Below are 16,600 nucleotides of genomic sequence, written 5' to 3' on the forward strand. Positions count from 1 at the left end.
TGATAACTACTTCCAGGCTATTAAACTTAGGAACGTGAAAATTGGTAGGAATAATACCAGACTTGGTGGGCACAAGTCTGCAACTCCTAAAAGCCTCACCTCCTCTCGAAAGAGGAGATGTGAAGAAAACTAAAGTTATTTGATTTGGCATTTTTTTTTTTAATGGGATAGGTAACAAATGATTAGGGTAAATCATTGGATTGGAGGGTAAAAAAAAAGAAAATTAATATACATATGCCAGGGTCTCTTCGTTTTAACAGACTAAGTGGTTATTATCGAGAAGTCCCGCTATATTAAAAAGCAAAAATCTGTACAATATACATAACTGAACAAAAACATATTCCAAAATTCAAATCGTTTTATTTTTTAAAGATAATCAAATTTTATGAGTAACCAAATTGTGTCTATCTTGTCCACCATTTTGAAAGTAAAAAGGAGACAACCTGATTCAAAGTTGAAAGATGTAATGCTTACAAATTCCCATTAATCACTTAAAATGGTTTTCTTTATGAAAAAACAAAACAAAAAAAACTAATCAAATTATATGATTTTTGGAATATATTTGTTTCATCAAGAGTATGTACACCAGATTTGTTTTTTTAATATAGGGGAAATTCTGGATAAGAACCGACTGGGCTAGAGTTTAGGAGAACATTAGGAATGTATACGATTAGGACTTACTATAGTTGAAAATGTTGATTTTAATGTGTGTGCGCGAGTGTGTACAGGAAGAAATAGATACAAATGTAACCTTTTGTATGCAAAAATTTTTTTCGTAATCAAAACTAGAAAATAAAGGGGAGGCGACCAATCAAGACAGGGTAAGAGAGGCTTCATTAAAAAATTTTTTTTGATACACTTTAATACTCTTGCAGAATTTAGAACTTGGAAGGATGGTGAGGGGACATTAAGGTAAGGAGTTGAATATTCACCTCTTGTCGTTTAGCATCCAGAGTCAAGAGCCCTACAAAGCAAGTAATTTGTAACAAAAAGTCACAAAGCACAGCCATTCCAGCATAGAGAGAGAATATCTTCACAGCAGGCATTGGAGTCAAAGCACCTAAAAGATAATACACGATCAATCATTACCTGTTCGAAATGAGACATAGCAAGATCATTGAAGTAGTATTTTAAGAATAGAAAAGGAGACCTAGCGAGATCATTGAAATACTATTTTAAAAACAGAAAAATTAATTTTTCACAGAAACTAGAAATTTACCTCAAATTGGAGTACAAATAACCTTTCATATTAAGTTTTATTTCAAAATAAAGCAGTTTACATTTTAAAAATTATTACCGAGAAAGAAAGCTACAGATTCAGACAAGCTGGTCAGAAGCATGCTGGGTCCAATTTTGCCTACGATCCGTCCAACTTGTTCTTCCAGTGTTTCATCTGGGTTGCGGGTATCTCTCTGCAAAAGGAATTTACATTTAAAAAAAGAAAAAAAATGGCAAATAAAAAAGGAGAGGCAAACAAATACCAGCTGATAAATCAAAGTAAATTTTCAATTATAATACTTACTTGGAATGTTTGTACAAGAATAAAAATATTGTCAACACCAACAGCCAATACAAGAAATGGAACCACTTCTATGATAATTAGTGTAGCTGGCTGCCCAATATAACTGAAGATTCCTAGTGACATCATCACAGACAGAAGTACAATCACAACACCACCCAATCCAAGAGTGATTTTAGAATCCACCTTTGAAAAGAAGTGAAAATAGAATTGAATAGTTGAAATGGAATATTGAAAACGTTAGAAAACTAAACCATACAAAGGAGATTAAGACTTAAAATTCACTTCAAATTGTTTTTTTACTTTTCTACTACTTCGATTTATCCTCCCCTCCACTTAATAGATGGGAAGGAGAGTACCCAAATAAAAAAAAAAAAAAAAAAAAATCATAAGAGATGTGTGTGTGTGTATATATATATATATATATATATATATATATATATATTTCCATGACCGAACCAACGTCGCAGCCCACAAACTGGAAGTTCAAGACTCGAGTTTCACCCTCATTTGGGCTCATCAGTTAGACACATCTGAACTAGATTCTAAACCCAAGCCTCTTGGATGTGTGTGTGTATATATATATATATATATATATATATATATACACACACACATACATGCACATCCAAGAGGCTTGGGTTTCGAATCTAGAGTTCAGATGTGTAACTGATGAGCCCAAAACTCTAGTCTTGGACTTCCAGTTTGTTGGCTCTTGTGGGTTGCGACGTTGGTTCGGTCGTGGAAATTATACATACATACATACATACACACACACACACAGGTTAAAAGGTATTCAAGAGTGATAACTAAGGCTATGAAGACAATATTCTTGTTTTGACTCAAGTATATATCCGACACAGACAGTTAATCAATTGAGAACCACATCACTATATAAAAGCATACAAGATATTAACAGATACACACTCAAGAGTCAAAACAATGAGAAGAATATGCTGTTGTCCTAGCCCTAACTTATGAATTTAATGAGGTTATTAAGAGTGCTCAATAAAAGAAAAGTAAGATATATTTTTATTATAAACAAATCTACATGGTTGTGACACTGGACATGGTAATGTTTCGGACAAATGGTCGGTTAAAACCAAAAGTTCTCTCCAGGCGACTTAAGGCTACTTTCTACAGAAAGTAGTCCACCTGTGGAAAGCAACCATTTATTAAGTCACCTGAAGAACAGGACTTCTGGTTTTAAATGACCATTTGTCCAAAACACGAGCATGTCCAGTGTTGCAACCATGTAAATTCCGGCTTCCATACTCCTTTGCCTATTAGCCAGGCATAGAAGTCGAATTACAGAGATTCGGCAGAAACACTCAGTGGTCGATCTTGTTTCCTGACTAGGGCAATGAACGCTGTTTTCCCCATTCTCGACACATCCCATCCGTCTAAACTGGGCATTTGGGATTGCTCGAATGCCATAATGCCAGTGCAAGTAGATTAGGCTGACCATCGTCTGATGGATTGAGGGTACCGGATTTACAGTTCCTGGCTACTATTTCTGACTGGTAGTACAGGAGCCCTAACTCTTTGGTAGCACTTAGAGCAGCTGCTCCATCAACAGTTGTATAATATCGGGATGTTTGTAGTGCCATGTCACGCATGGAAAGGGACCCTGCACCTCATCCCCGGTGGGCTTTCCTGAGACCACAATCCTAGTAGATGGAAGGTCAGCTGATCTATTTGTGTTGCATGTCTGGTATTCTGCATAACTTGTTCAACACCCCTTACCTAAACTGAAACTTAAGTGACTACAATTAAAAATTCTCCGACGAACTGCAAGCACTTGTATCCCCCCCCCGACATAAATACCCCCCCCCGGCAAACCCGACAAGCAGCTAAATCCCACCCCTTCACAGTAGAGATCTCTAGATGTCTTCTACTCCAGTAGTTTCTTCCTCAGAACCGCTAAACTTTGGAATTCCCTTCTGGCCCCTGTTTCCCAACTGTACTGACATGCAGAAATTCAAGTGTAACATGAACAGACATCTTGCTGCCCAACTCCCTATATAGTACTCCTGTAACTTATGTCCCTGATAGTAGCTCCCTACATCAAAGTGGCAATGTGCCTTGTTTGGGGTGAAAGTAATAAAAACAATTATAGGTATTCAAGCGAGAAACTCGTGAATTTAACGAGGTTATTAAGAGTGCTCAATAAAAGAGCAACATATACAAGTAGCACATCTACAAACAATGTATAAGGCTCCTATATTCATATTAGAATTTTCCGCAAGTCATGTATAAAGCACTTGGAAAAATTCAGTTTTAAAATTACATTTCATTAGGTGGAAGGTTCAATCCCCAGTGAGGGTGATAACACAATTTCGAATTGCTTAAGACTTCTACATGACTGATGGAACAAGAGCCTGCTACCCCCTGGATTAAATAAAGGGTTCATTTAAAATGATTCGAGTTTAACAAAGACTTAAATAAGGTCATAGTTACATCAACTAAAACTTTGAGGAGAACAGTATTCTGAAGGATCCAAATATGAATAATCCTTTTTCGCTTAAAATACCTTTATGAATTATTCTCCTGTCCACTTGAAAGTAAATACAAACAGGTGGGAAGGAGGGCAATTCATACTAAAGTACCCACATCGAGCAAGAAAAAAAAAAATGTACATGGTTATATTAAATAGTCTGGTTCGATAAAGAATCTGGTTTAAGAATACTTCATAAGATTAAAATCTCAAAGGCGCTTCTACACTATTGGGATGAAATTTGTGAAATGTAACTCCTCGTTCGAGGAGGTGGCTAGGACTCTTTCACTGGATCTCTGCACGTGGTCGTCTAGGCTCCTCGGAGGTTGTTACATAATCTGGTATGCTGAAAGCGAATATCGAAGCGGCAGGCAGGAAGAAAGACAACGATTGTAGTCTATCTACAAAAGCTTAATTCTCATAAAATTATGTACAAATGTTTTTACAATTCTCATTCAGATTTTGTAAGTTCTTTTCAAAGTCTCAACTGTCTTCAGAGACAGCGACCGACGGATGGATGAGGTGGGGAGGGGTCATGTCTCTTCTCTGGTCTGAACTCTGTTCGACTTAACTCTTCTCGCTCTTATTAATTTTCGCACGACAGTCGTATTTATAGTAAAGTAAGTGGATAGGGTAGTACTGCTCCCTAGCCAATAAGATTTCACCACGAATCTCCACGAAATCCTAAGCCCCAGGGTTTTGCGTGGGTACAATTCCCACACTGAAATCTAAGTATGATTTTCAAGGACAGATGTCAATTCTGACCTCCGACCCTGGGTTCATCTAAGGCCAGACAAGGTTCTAAATGAAATTTCCTGTCGTCAACTTTTAGCCACAAAAATACATTTCTGTGATTTTCAAACAATATCCATTTTGACATGAAATAAAATATGTATATTTATCTTCTCTATCTTAAATCCTTGGGTTATCTGGCATCACCCGGGAATACAAAGCTACCTCAGCATAGTTCTAACGCTTCTCAATGGGGGATTACGTTACAGAAATGATAAAACTGAATTTCACATGAAAACAATGGTATGTACGTATTCCTCGTATTTTTAAGATGATTATATCCAAAAATTATAAAAATCGATAAGATAGAAAATTTAAAAATAGAATTTGATGAAAACGATTAAGATATAGGAGAGTTCAAAAGGGAGGTAATTTTCCATTTTGATTAAAAAAGATGGCGGCAATTTTTCACCTGTTAACATGATTAACATGGTTTTGTTTAATAATTCAGTAATATTCAGGTAATTTCGATTGGTGATAGCTTCCAAATTATGCAATTTATTAGAGTTGACACAAAAAAAAATCAGTTGAAACCATTGTATCTTAAAACTCCATTTATTGATTACAAAATCTCATCCCAATTCTGCAGAAGCACGGTCTCAAAATACGTATTTCAAATTGAAATTTGTGCTTTTATTGAAGGGGGGGATAGATTTTATTTTACACCCAATTTTAAATGCAGTTTTAAACCTATAAGAAAATTATTTAAATTAGTTTTTATAAAGAAAAATTGAAAAAAAAAAAAGTTAAAATCATAACTTAACTAGTTATGGATTAAATAAGTCTTTATGAGGTTTGAAATTTTATTACTTTAATTTCAATTTCATTTGCTATTTTGAAATCAATGTCTTTATTTGAAATTTTTAAATCAAGTTAATTATTTTCTTTATTGTATACTTTTCAATAATGTCCCTTTATCTTATTTCAAGAAATCATTTCACAATAGAAGTACTGAAGAACAATGCAAATGAAGGAACTGATTAGCCTTATCACCGCTTCCGGTAGTGCCACACGAAGTTAGGAAGTACATTAGCCGACTATAACCTAATAATGGTATCTTAAATTATACTGCTTTTTGACAAGGCAGGTTTGCAATATTAAATTACCTCGTTAATAAAAATGGATATAAATTATACACATCTAAACTTTTTCTTCAATGAAAAAGTATTTTGTTGGAAGCTAAAATGAAAAAACAAAAAAAAAAAAAAAAAATTTAAGCATGAAACATGTAAAATGAGCAAAACAACTTACCATAATTGTGTCAATGTTCTGAACTTGTCCCAATGCCAGAGAGATGTAAGCAAACATAGTCAGGTAACTGATAAGAATAGTGAGAATGTCAGATTCACTTTCTCGATTCAACTCATCTTGGATGGACCGCTGTCAAGAAAGAATTTTTTTTTTAAAACTATTAACAGAATTTAACCTTTCTAAATATCTAACTTTAATTGTTCAAGCTCCATTTTTAAAACTTACTCCTTGAAATGTATTAAAAAGGTTTTAAAAATAAAACCCATTTTTTTTTAGCTATTAAGTAGATTGCAAAAGTAGCAATTTTATTCAAAATTTATAATCATTTTACAATTACAAAAATGTAATCCTTGAATTAACATTGCAAATTTTTCGAATTTTATTCTAAAATATAGCTTATAGTATGACCAAGAATTTTTTTTTAAAAAATGCAGTAATAAAGTTAAACGTTTCATGCATTTAAATTAAGATTATAATTTTAGTTACATGAAAACTGCCAAATTCTGCAGATATTTACAAAACCATGTTACAGAGTTAAATACTTTTATTCAATTTATGATTACTTTTTAAAAATGTTCAAATTAAACTTCCAAAATTAAATTACTTTTATTCAATTAATTTTTATGAATTGAAATTCTATTTTAATGAAAAAGAAATTTCAAATTGATTTTATTCCTTTTGATTTAATAGTTTTAAATTTTAAACCTTTTTTTTTTTTTAAATGTCAAATAAAAAAAAAATGTTCCCATGGATTTGTAGGTGTAGTATCTCTTCTGCTGGCATAAGGCAATCTTTCCAGGAAGATCCTTTTTTTTGGGGGGGAGGGGGTATACAACCCAAGGGAGCATAGGTTTTCTACTACATAAATTTTAGAAAAAAAATTGTTAAGTTTCGTCCAATGTTCAAGAGAAACAAAATATGATAATTGTACAACATAATCACATTGACATGCCAACTCACACTAGATCACCGAATAGATGTTGAACTTTGTCAGTAAAAATTCCCATTAGGGAATAACAGGTTACTTGAAAGGATGTCAACACTTCCTGCAAACTTAGCATTTTCCCTGACTGGGAACCACCTATATACACACAGGAATTCACTGTTTAAAACACTCAATAAATTAAGATTTAACAGAAAGACCAGACGAGTGAATTATTTTTTAATAAATACTAGCAGTTCAGCCTGGTTTTGCTCGGACCCTATGTACTCTTCATAACACACACAATTATATTATATTATATATTAAAAAAGTTTGACTCATGTCCAGGTAACCTACATCTAAAATTTCAAGTGTATGGATCCAAAATTGACGGAGGAGTTTGGTAGATCAACTGGTAGGTCAACACTTTCAACTTTGACCTCTTGGCAACCAAATTTTCGCCAAAAACCGATTAAAAAACTTGCCCTATGTTTGAATACACTTTATGTAAAATTTCAAATGTTTAGACCAAAACTTGGCCGAGTAACTTGGTAGAGACTGCAGAGGTCAAATTTTTTAAAACTTTGGCCCCAATTTTGACCCCCAAACATTGTTTTGGGCTCAAATCAAAAAGTTTGATCCATGTCCAAGTAACTTATATCTAAAATTTCAAGTGTTTAGCCCCAAAATTGGTGGAGGAGTTTGGTAGAGTTTTCAAAAGGTCAAATCGTTGAACTTTGACCTCTTGAATGCCAAATTTCTGCCCGAAAACCTGATTAAAAAGATTTTCCCAAATCTCAATACCCCTTATGTCAAATCTCTAGTCTGGAGACTGAAAATTGACAGTAGTTTGGTGGGGAAATGTACACAGACAATTTCACTTCTATAAATATATAGATATCTATTAAAAATAAAATTCAGGAAATTGGACAGTTCTTTTTCTTCCTCTTGTATGCTATGGTGGTGGTGACAAGTCCTGGTATAATTTGAGATGTTTGGAGTTAAGTCAAAATGCTTATATGTCCTATTACAGTTGTTGGTGTCTGTTGAACATGTGTGCAATAATATATTACTAGGGCTATGACAAGAGAATATTCTTTTAATTTAAAAAATTTTTTTATTAAATTTTAACACACAAGGCACAGTGCCACTTTGTAGTAAGAGGCTACTATCGGGGACATTATGAAGGGAGAGGAGTAGCAAGATGTCTGGTCACATTACACGTCAGTACAGTTGGGAAAGCAGAATCCCATGTAGGGGTGGAATTTAGCTGCTTGTCAGGTTTGTTGAGGGTATTTACGTCAAGAGGGTACAAGTGCTTGTAATTCGTCAGAGCATTCACCATTAAAATACTTGTAGAACAGGCAGAAGAGGGATGCAACATTTCGTAAATGGGACAGAGGCTGAAGCCTAAATGACAGTTCAGGACCTATCAAGTTGGCGACTCTTGAACTGTCCAGGAGTGAAACAAGTAGCAGATGCACTAGCCCAAATGTGACAACAGTACTCCACAAACGGGTGAATGGTGGCCTTAGAGGTACAGGATACTTTCAGGTGTAACTTTCTAGCACAGTAGAGAAAGCCCACCTCCTTTGCAGCAGCCTTGGCAATGCTCTCAATGTATCTGTTCCAATTCATGTTCCTGTGAACGTTAGGCCAAGGAGTTTAAAGGAAGTACTTTCAGCTGCGTTTTGGGCCATTGCTATTGGTGGTAGAGAAGGTTTCTTATAATTAATTGAAGGAAACAAGCTTATTCTTGGCAGCATTGAATGTGACCATACATTTATGACCCCATTCCATTTCAGATTGGAGGTCTTCATCTAGTGTTTCCACCATTTCCTTAGATATGTGTTCATTTGTTTTCCCATTGGGCCAGTTATAGAAAAAAAAAACTGATTTCATTAAGATGAATGCATAATTCGAAAATTTGAAATAAAATTTCAATTTTATTTTTAATAAATAGCAATATTTATGAAAAACAATTTCACCCTCATCTGGTTTTTCTCACTGGTTAAATTTTTTTTATGCATATATAAGGAAAGTAGATTGTAGGTTTACTTTCGTCAGGCTTGTAACTCACTTTATTTTGTTCTTTAGTTCTCACATTCTTGAGTGAGGTTTCTGACAAAAAGACTTGTCATTTTCTGAGTCAAAATATTCCATCTAATACTTATCGTCGGCAAGTTTTTGATATTAGTATTTTTTTTTTTTTTAACTCCTTACATCAAGTGGCTTCAGGTCTCATCTGGAGGGATTTAAAAAAAAAAATTAAAAAAAAAAAAAAAAAAATTCCTTCTTTGGAGAAAACCGCCTAAACCCACTCAAGTGAATATTGCTTAGTTTTTGATAATCACGTTCACCCAGAGTAATGTACATTAGTTGGATGGCTATCATACCAATTATAAATACCTGCTTCTATATTTTTTTATTCTCAAAATAATTTCTTATAAAAGTGTGACCCGTCCTCTATATTTGAATCTTCATATTTCAACCAATTGTTTGTACACAAAAAACTAGCAAAATGAAAACAATGGGGGAAATCTATAGTAGTTGTGTAAACAATCATAAGACCTTCAATTAGTTGCTAAGTTGATCTGAAACAAATCACTAATAAACTAACTTTAATATTCCTCACCTGATCAGATTTAATATAAGCTAAATCTAACAGTTATCGTTAATCCGGGCAGCAGCAGGCGTTCAGAGATTATCTGAGAGACAACACTTAAGATAAATACTCAAGTCTAGCTGATAAAGTATAATTGCACTGCTGCCAGACAATGTTATAGGTTTGGTTTCTTACCTCTGCTGAGAAAGAAAGTGTCATGTTGGGATTTGAATAGTTTTTCAGAAATTTGATGAATTCTGCTTCCCAAGCTTCAGCCATTTTGTTGCCCTTTGGGTCACGATGATTATTGACCATGTAAGAAATGACAAAGGCAGTGGCGTTATTTATATTGTCATCTGTAAAAGAATGTAGTGAAAGTTACAAACTAGAGAAAAGAAAAAAAAGAAAAAAAAAAAAATCAGGTACTTATGCATTGTACGACCAGATTTTTAAAATTAAATCGCATTGCCTGGCAACTAACATAAATAATTAGAAAGGACAGATTGCAAAGTTAGGAATGCTTAAGCAATAGTAAAAAAAAAAAAAAAAAAAAAATTTTTTTTTTAAATTTAAAAAATTAAAATAAGAAAGCGGTAAGGTTTTAGCTAATAAGAATCTAAGCTGGCAACTTATAAATTAGAAACAAGTGAAGCATGGTCTCCCATGAGTAAACAGTGAATGAAACAAAAAAAAAAAAAAAAAAATGACTAAGTTCAGCATTTGAAAGAGTGATCCCTCAGACACAATGTGAGAATAAAAAAAAAATTATTTCATATAGAAATAGTTCTAAACGAAAAGAGGGTCATGTGCATGCGTCAAGTATTATGTTTGGAATTGGTTTAATAAAAGAATTTCCATTAATTTGCAATTAGCGTTGTGGGCCAGTGGATTAGGAGGTAGCCTCAAGCTTTAGTTTTGACGTTCTTGTATTCTTGTACACGTATCAGTTGTTCTATATAAACAGGGTTGTTTTGTGGTTTTATATTAAAACTATTTCCTTATTTCAATTTTTATCAGAAGTCTAAGTAAACTGAAGGTTGGGTTTTTATTTAAAAGAAAAACTTCTGATCCAATGACAAAAAAAAAACTTTCTATCATCTATATTTTTAACATTTGAGGGTTACGTAATATGATTTTGACATCGTAACTTCTAATTGTTATAAAAATGATTAGTTATGACTTAATGTGTTTTTAAAAGAAAACAGTTATTTCAGTTAAAACAAATTCTTTGTTACTTTTAAAACTGAATTATTTTGAGTTTTGTTGCAACAGACTAATGAGAAATTTTTCAAGACCAAGGCAGCATTAAAGGAGTTCGCCTAAACTGGTATATAGTCATCAAAAGTGCTTAATATCCGGAGAATAGCTTTTTATCTTTGTATCCATTCTGCCGAAATATCTAGTGTGGAGGTTTTTACATACTTTTTTTTTTTTTTTGGGGGGGGGGGGATTACATCTGTGTTTTTATCAGTTTTTCATTTTAAATTGTGGGGTTAACAATGGAGTAAGCAGTTGTGTCCAAACCAAAGTTCATGTCCACCTGGGCAACGCCAGGTATCCATGCTAGTATAATTTTTTTTTTTTTTTTTTTTTTTTAACTTAAAACTAAAACAGAATTTCACATGTGAAAGATTGTTCGGTTTGCAGGCTCAATTGTGTTGTAGAGAAATATGTATGGAACAACACCTTGAACGACAATATTTAAGGGCAAGTCATTAGAGGTGAAGTTTTAGATTAATATTCATTTTTATTTATACAAATATTTGGTGCAACTCCATAACCCCCTCTTTTCTGGCTAAGCAATTATGCCATCATTGGAAGATGATTCCAAATAGTTCAAACTTCAACAAGATTTTTTTGAACAGTCATTTTTAATGTGGGGGTGGGGTCATTGGAAAAACTAGAATCCACTTTAAAGTATTGATTTTGATATTCTTTCTATCACCATAAAGATTTTTTTTTTTGTTTTCGGGGAGGAGAGGGGGTATGGACAAGCACCAAATTTGCTTTCAACTTTCTGTAAATTGCAATTATCTTACCAAGTGATCCATCTTTTTTTTAGTGTGTATCACTTTCTTGTTTGACCTCTACCCACCCCTCATGTTGTATCTACCACTATTTACAGTTGAAAAAGTTTCGTTGGATTTTACCGCATATCAACCCTTTGGGTTATTTTATGCCGATTATAGGTTTAAGAGGTTTTTTACTCCCTGCTGATGAGCAATATGTTCTTTAGAAAAAATTTTTTTTATAAAGGATAAACTTTCAGGTATAAAACTAAAGCGAGAGTTTTTTTTTTTTTTTAAATATATCCTTAATATTTTTCTTTACATAAAGTGTTTTGTTACAAAATCAGTGCAATGGATTAAAATTTATTTGATTTTAAATCGAGTTTGACATAGTATACATATGGGTTGATTTCAATTTCTCAAAAGATGAGGTCAAATGAGCCTAGTGTGACTTGTTTAGAGTGTTGTTTCTTTTTAAATTTTTCACATTTTGTATAATTTATTGTTGGAAAATTTATTCCAGTACATTTGCCGTTTTTCCATTGTATGCATGATTTTTTAAGAACCAAGTAAGGGATTTTAAAATTTGGATCAGTCAAGATGCGAAAGGCAGCAAATTCATTTCACTGAGATATCAGTGTGGCTTGGTATCCAATAAAGTTGATGGGACAGGGATGTGACGCGATTCAATAACAGACAATTTTTCAGAGGACAGTGCAAGGTGGAAGGAGAAGAGAGAGAGAGGAGATGGATGAACAACACTTGAGTGCACATGACTGCCACACAACACAGGCCTTTGTCTACAACGGATGGAGGCAACTGATGTAGTACTCCCACAACTCTGGAATCATAAGGGGACACACATTCTCATAAAAAAAAAAAAAAGAGCACAACATTTTATGACAAAGCTAATAGTAAAATTAACTCTTTCTCCTGTTGCCTGGGATACACTAAGCTATTTCAGAGAAATTACCTTCATTTAATATCATTTCTGTATTTTAAATGATTGGAGGGAGGACTTCTGCATTAAATGTTTCAGCATCCAAAATCACAGGGTAATGCTAATAAGCTACATACACATTACAGTCCTGAATGTTTGAAGTGAGGATTGATTATTTGGACTACTGTATCACTATCTTGTTGAACTTGGCAATCTGAATAAATGGTTTCAGTTCAAAATTCCATACACACTTGAGTTTGACAAAAATACACCTGAAGACATTGTGCAAATTCAAGATGAGAACAGTAGCACGAAGAATCCAAATATGGACTACATACACATAATTTATATATTACATACATTATGTATGTCTGTACAGATTAGATATTTCAAGGAATCCTATTATACTTATATAAATGTAAAGTAGAGTTGTTTCCATTCATCATCGAATATTTTGACCTGATGAAGCTTCAGTATGGCTTGGGCTTTTTAGCAGAGACATGTACGCACATAAAATTTCTTCATGGTCCAGTTTTGGTATTTAGTGAGCTGCAAGTTTCGCTCCAGGCACTATGTTGGGCAATACTTGCCAAGCATCAACACGCGTTGGGCAATACTTGCCAAGCATCAACACGCGTTGGGCAATCCAGAACGTTGACCATCAGATTGATAAAACAAAGGTGGTAGGGGATATCAAATAGATATTGTTTCTATTTAAGAGACATCAGAAAGGAGCCCCCCCCCCTCCACTTCTGGGCAGTATATACAACCATAAGAATTTCAGTTGTAGGATTTAATAAATATAGGTTTATTTTTCACTGTTAATATGGCCAAAAGAAACGGGGGTATGTAAACAAGTGACAGTGTATAATTTTTTAAGTATTTATGTACCAGAGTCCAAAGTTAAGCAGGGATGGAATTTCTTTTATGCAACCATATCTACCTCTTTAACAAAGACATGACAAACCTTTCAAACCACCCAAAGCCACATTGGCATCCACTGGTCCTCCAAAGGTAGCCATGCATTGCAAGTATACTTTGGTTTCATTAAAAGAGGCTGGATTTCTGAAATTCAAGAGAAAAAAAATATTTAAAGAGTCTTTATTAAAATGTATTTATAAATAAAGAAAATATATTAATGAGAGTTGCTTAACACTTCCCAAGGTTATTTTCCTATATACTTTAAAACAATACGTTAAGAATTGTGGTTAGGATTCAAGAATATTTTAATGCACAGTAAGAAATTTTCAAAATTAAAGTTATATGAAAATGGACTTAAACTTTCATAATAAGCATTAAAATTTATAGGTAGTTTGGCACTAGTTTGAAACTCAATTTTCGCTAATTGAGTTTGAAAACGGTTAAAAAAAAATTTTTTTTTTTAAATCAAAATATTAAATGCTAAGTAAAAACTAATGGTATCTACTTAATTGTCATGTTGCAATAATTAAAATATCTAAAAATTACCAAAAATAAGGTTGAAATTTAAAAATTTTTAACAATTAGTGAAAATTGAGTTTTTAGTTATCTCCCTGGATAAAAAAAAATTGTGATTCAAACTAGTGCTAGTAGTTTTGAATTATTATTTGAAATAATTCGAGAACTTCTTGCATTACTCCCCTATTCTATATATAAAAAAACCCCAAAGACTAAACTGCACAAGTACCAATTTAAACTAATATTTGTTTAAACCTACTTATACAATTCTATATTATTCTTATGGATAAAAGAATCCATGCAGATTAAAAACAGGAAATCCTAGATTAGTTTTACTCTTTAGACTCAAGAATTTGATAGCTGTAGGTAGGTTGTAGTCTGATTATAGAAAAAAATAAAAAATAAAAATAAAAACTTACTGAGCACATGCGAGTAAGTGGTCGAGATAGTCTCCACGCACAAAGAAAAAGTCTTTATTGATCTTGTCGAGATTCTCATGACTGTTTTGGAAGTATTGAAAGATACTCATAATTGTACAGTTGTCATTTTCAGGTGACATGGGTGAAAAGCAGATGTCTTTCAGACCTATTGTCCGATTTTCAAATGTGGCTGTAATATTTGATACTTCATTCTGGAGCGAGAGAACCTTTATGAGAAAAAAAAAAAAAAAATGTATATGAACTAAAAATATAAAGACATGCCCAATGAGCAAATAACTGAGTTTTGGTAAAATTTAAGCTCTTGTACCAACAGATTATTGCAGCTTAAAAATTCTCACTAATATACACTGATGGGATGTGCAGAGATTATATATGTTGTACAAGAAAAAATTTTAAGGATTTTCTTGTACAAGACAAGTGAAAGAAGCCGAGCATGCAAGGTCCCCCTCCACAAGTGTATAAAAAAAAAAAAAAAAAATTACTTTCACCATGATTAATGTTTGTGCAAAATTAAAAAAAAAATCCAAGGCATGGTTATTGAGAAAAGTGAGAAGACATGAATTGGGGGCAATTTTACCCCTATAATGGTTCGTAGGGGAGGCAAAAGTTATCCCAGAAAATCCGTTCTGGCAAAAAATTTATTTTCACGAGGACTAATGTTTGTGCAAAATTTAAAATTCAAGAGTGGTCATTGAGAAAAGTGCGAACAGACAAATGGGAGTGAATTACTAGAACCAATCCCTCCTTTGTCAGGAGGACCAAAAACAAAATTCACTTTAAAGATGTGAATATGAACCCCCTCCCCAGAGGGAAAGAAAAATGTTGAAAGGTTCTGAAGCTGCCACCTTAGATATTTAACAGTATTAAGTTTTTTTTTTTTGTTTTTTTTTTTTTTCATCACCTTTCTTTTGGAACAATTGTTTAACTTTAGTAAAATAAAGTTTTGTATCAGTCATGGAACAGAAATGACATTCCAAAAATTACAGAAAATGATCAAAGTTTTCATTTTAACTAAGGAGATAATTTTTAAACGATTTTAAAGCAATTTTTTTTTTTTTTTTTTTTTTACAAAAGGGGGTTACCACTTAACACCCGGAGACCATTCGAGGATAAGGGTTGAGTGTGCAGTAGTCAGGGAGATAATTTCTTAGTAATCATTAGTAGTAGAAATTTGGTAAATTGGATTATTTAATGGGACAGTTCATCAAGAATCTGTTTACGTTAGACTTGAAGACAACTAAATGGTAGTCAGCTGGAAAACTGACTAACGGAAAAGAGTTCTACAGACGTGCAGTTCTTAGAAGCTTTGTTCATGGAATCTATGCTTCGGCTTAGGCACAGATAAAGAGTGGTGAAAATTATTGACAGATTTCAGCTAGAGGAGGGTTTTTCATAAAAGATTGGCAATGGGGGGGGACCATAGATTGGAGATCAGATGAGCACTTGCCTTGGAAATAATGATAAAGCAGAGACAGGCTCGCAAAATCTCTATGAGAAAAAGGTTGCAGGGAATAGAAGAGAGAATCCCCACTAAGCTACAAAATCTACTTTGAACTCTGTCAAGGCAGGATAAGCTGCTTCCAGCAGCTCCTGCCCAGATGTGGCAACAGTATTCCATCATTGGACATACTTGGCTCTTATATAGATAGAGAATTGCATCAGACCAATTTTGCAACTGAATTATTGTGGACTTATTTGTCTTTAAAAAATAAAGCGAGTCATTGGTTACTCATGAAATTTGATCTAAAAATTAATAGTTGATAAAGTCGTGATTTTTGGAATATTACATATTCATTCTACAATAGGCACATACAAAGATCTTTCTGTATTTTTTTTTTTTTTTTTTTTAATTAGGTTGAATTCTAAATAAAGTAGAAATAAAAAATAGGAACAGAAGAAAATGTACCAGGGCTGATAAAATTAATCCAAACTGCCATGAACAGAATTTTTGCTCTTAAAAATTAAAATTCAATTTTAAATTTTAATCCTAGAATCTGTACTCTAATTTTGTTATGAATCCATTTTAGTTCTAGAAAATAGATACAATTTAGAATTTAAAATGTTAAAGTTTCAGGGTCTTAATTGAAATCTTAATTGGTATTTAATGACCATGGATCCAATAGAGATTGGATATTCATAAATTTATGTGAATTTATACAGGACTAATAAGCAAAGGGCAAGGTAGCAT

General features: G+C 33.1%; 1 protein-coding gene across 1 annotated transcript in view; it reads right to left on the reverse strand.

The window, feature by feature from the left end:
• The window catches only part of LOC145294071 (NPC intracellular cholesterol transporter 1-like), an 84,705-nt gene that overhangs the window by 18,951 nt on the left and 49,154 nt on the right, over positions 1-16,600 (reverse strand). The window contains exons 5-11 of the mRNA XM_080141073.1: positions 14,392-14,618; positions 13,503-13,600; positions 9,782-9,942; positions 6,060-6,188; positions 1,523-1,705; positions 1,298-1,412; positions 933-1,060 (exon numbers count right to left, since the gene is read on the reverse strand). Of these exons, the coding sequence (XP_079997199.1) occupies positions 933-1,060; positions 1,298-1,412; positions 1,523-1,705; positions 6,060-6,188; positions 9,782-9,942; positions 13,503-13,600; positions 14,392-14,618 (1,041 nt within the window). The remainder of the gene's footprint in view (positions 1-932; positions 1,061-1,297; positions 1,413-1,522; positions 1,706-6,059; positions 6,189-9,781; positions 9,943-13,502; positions 13,601-14,391; positions 14,619-16,600) is intronic.

This window comes from Euprymna scolopes, chromosome 15, assembly GCF_053919585.1.
Source record: "Euprymna scolopes isolate OS-2025 chromosome 15, ASM5391958v1, whole genome shotgun sequence".
NCBI classification, from domain to species: Eukaryota; Metazoa; Mollusca; class Cephalopoda; order Sepiida; family Sepiolidae; genus Euprymna; species Euprymna scolopes.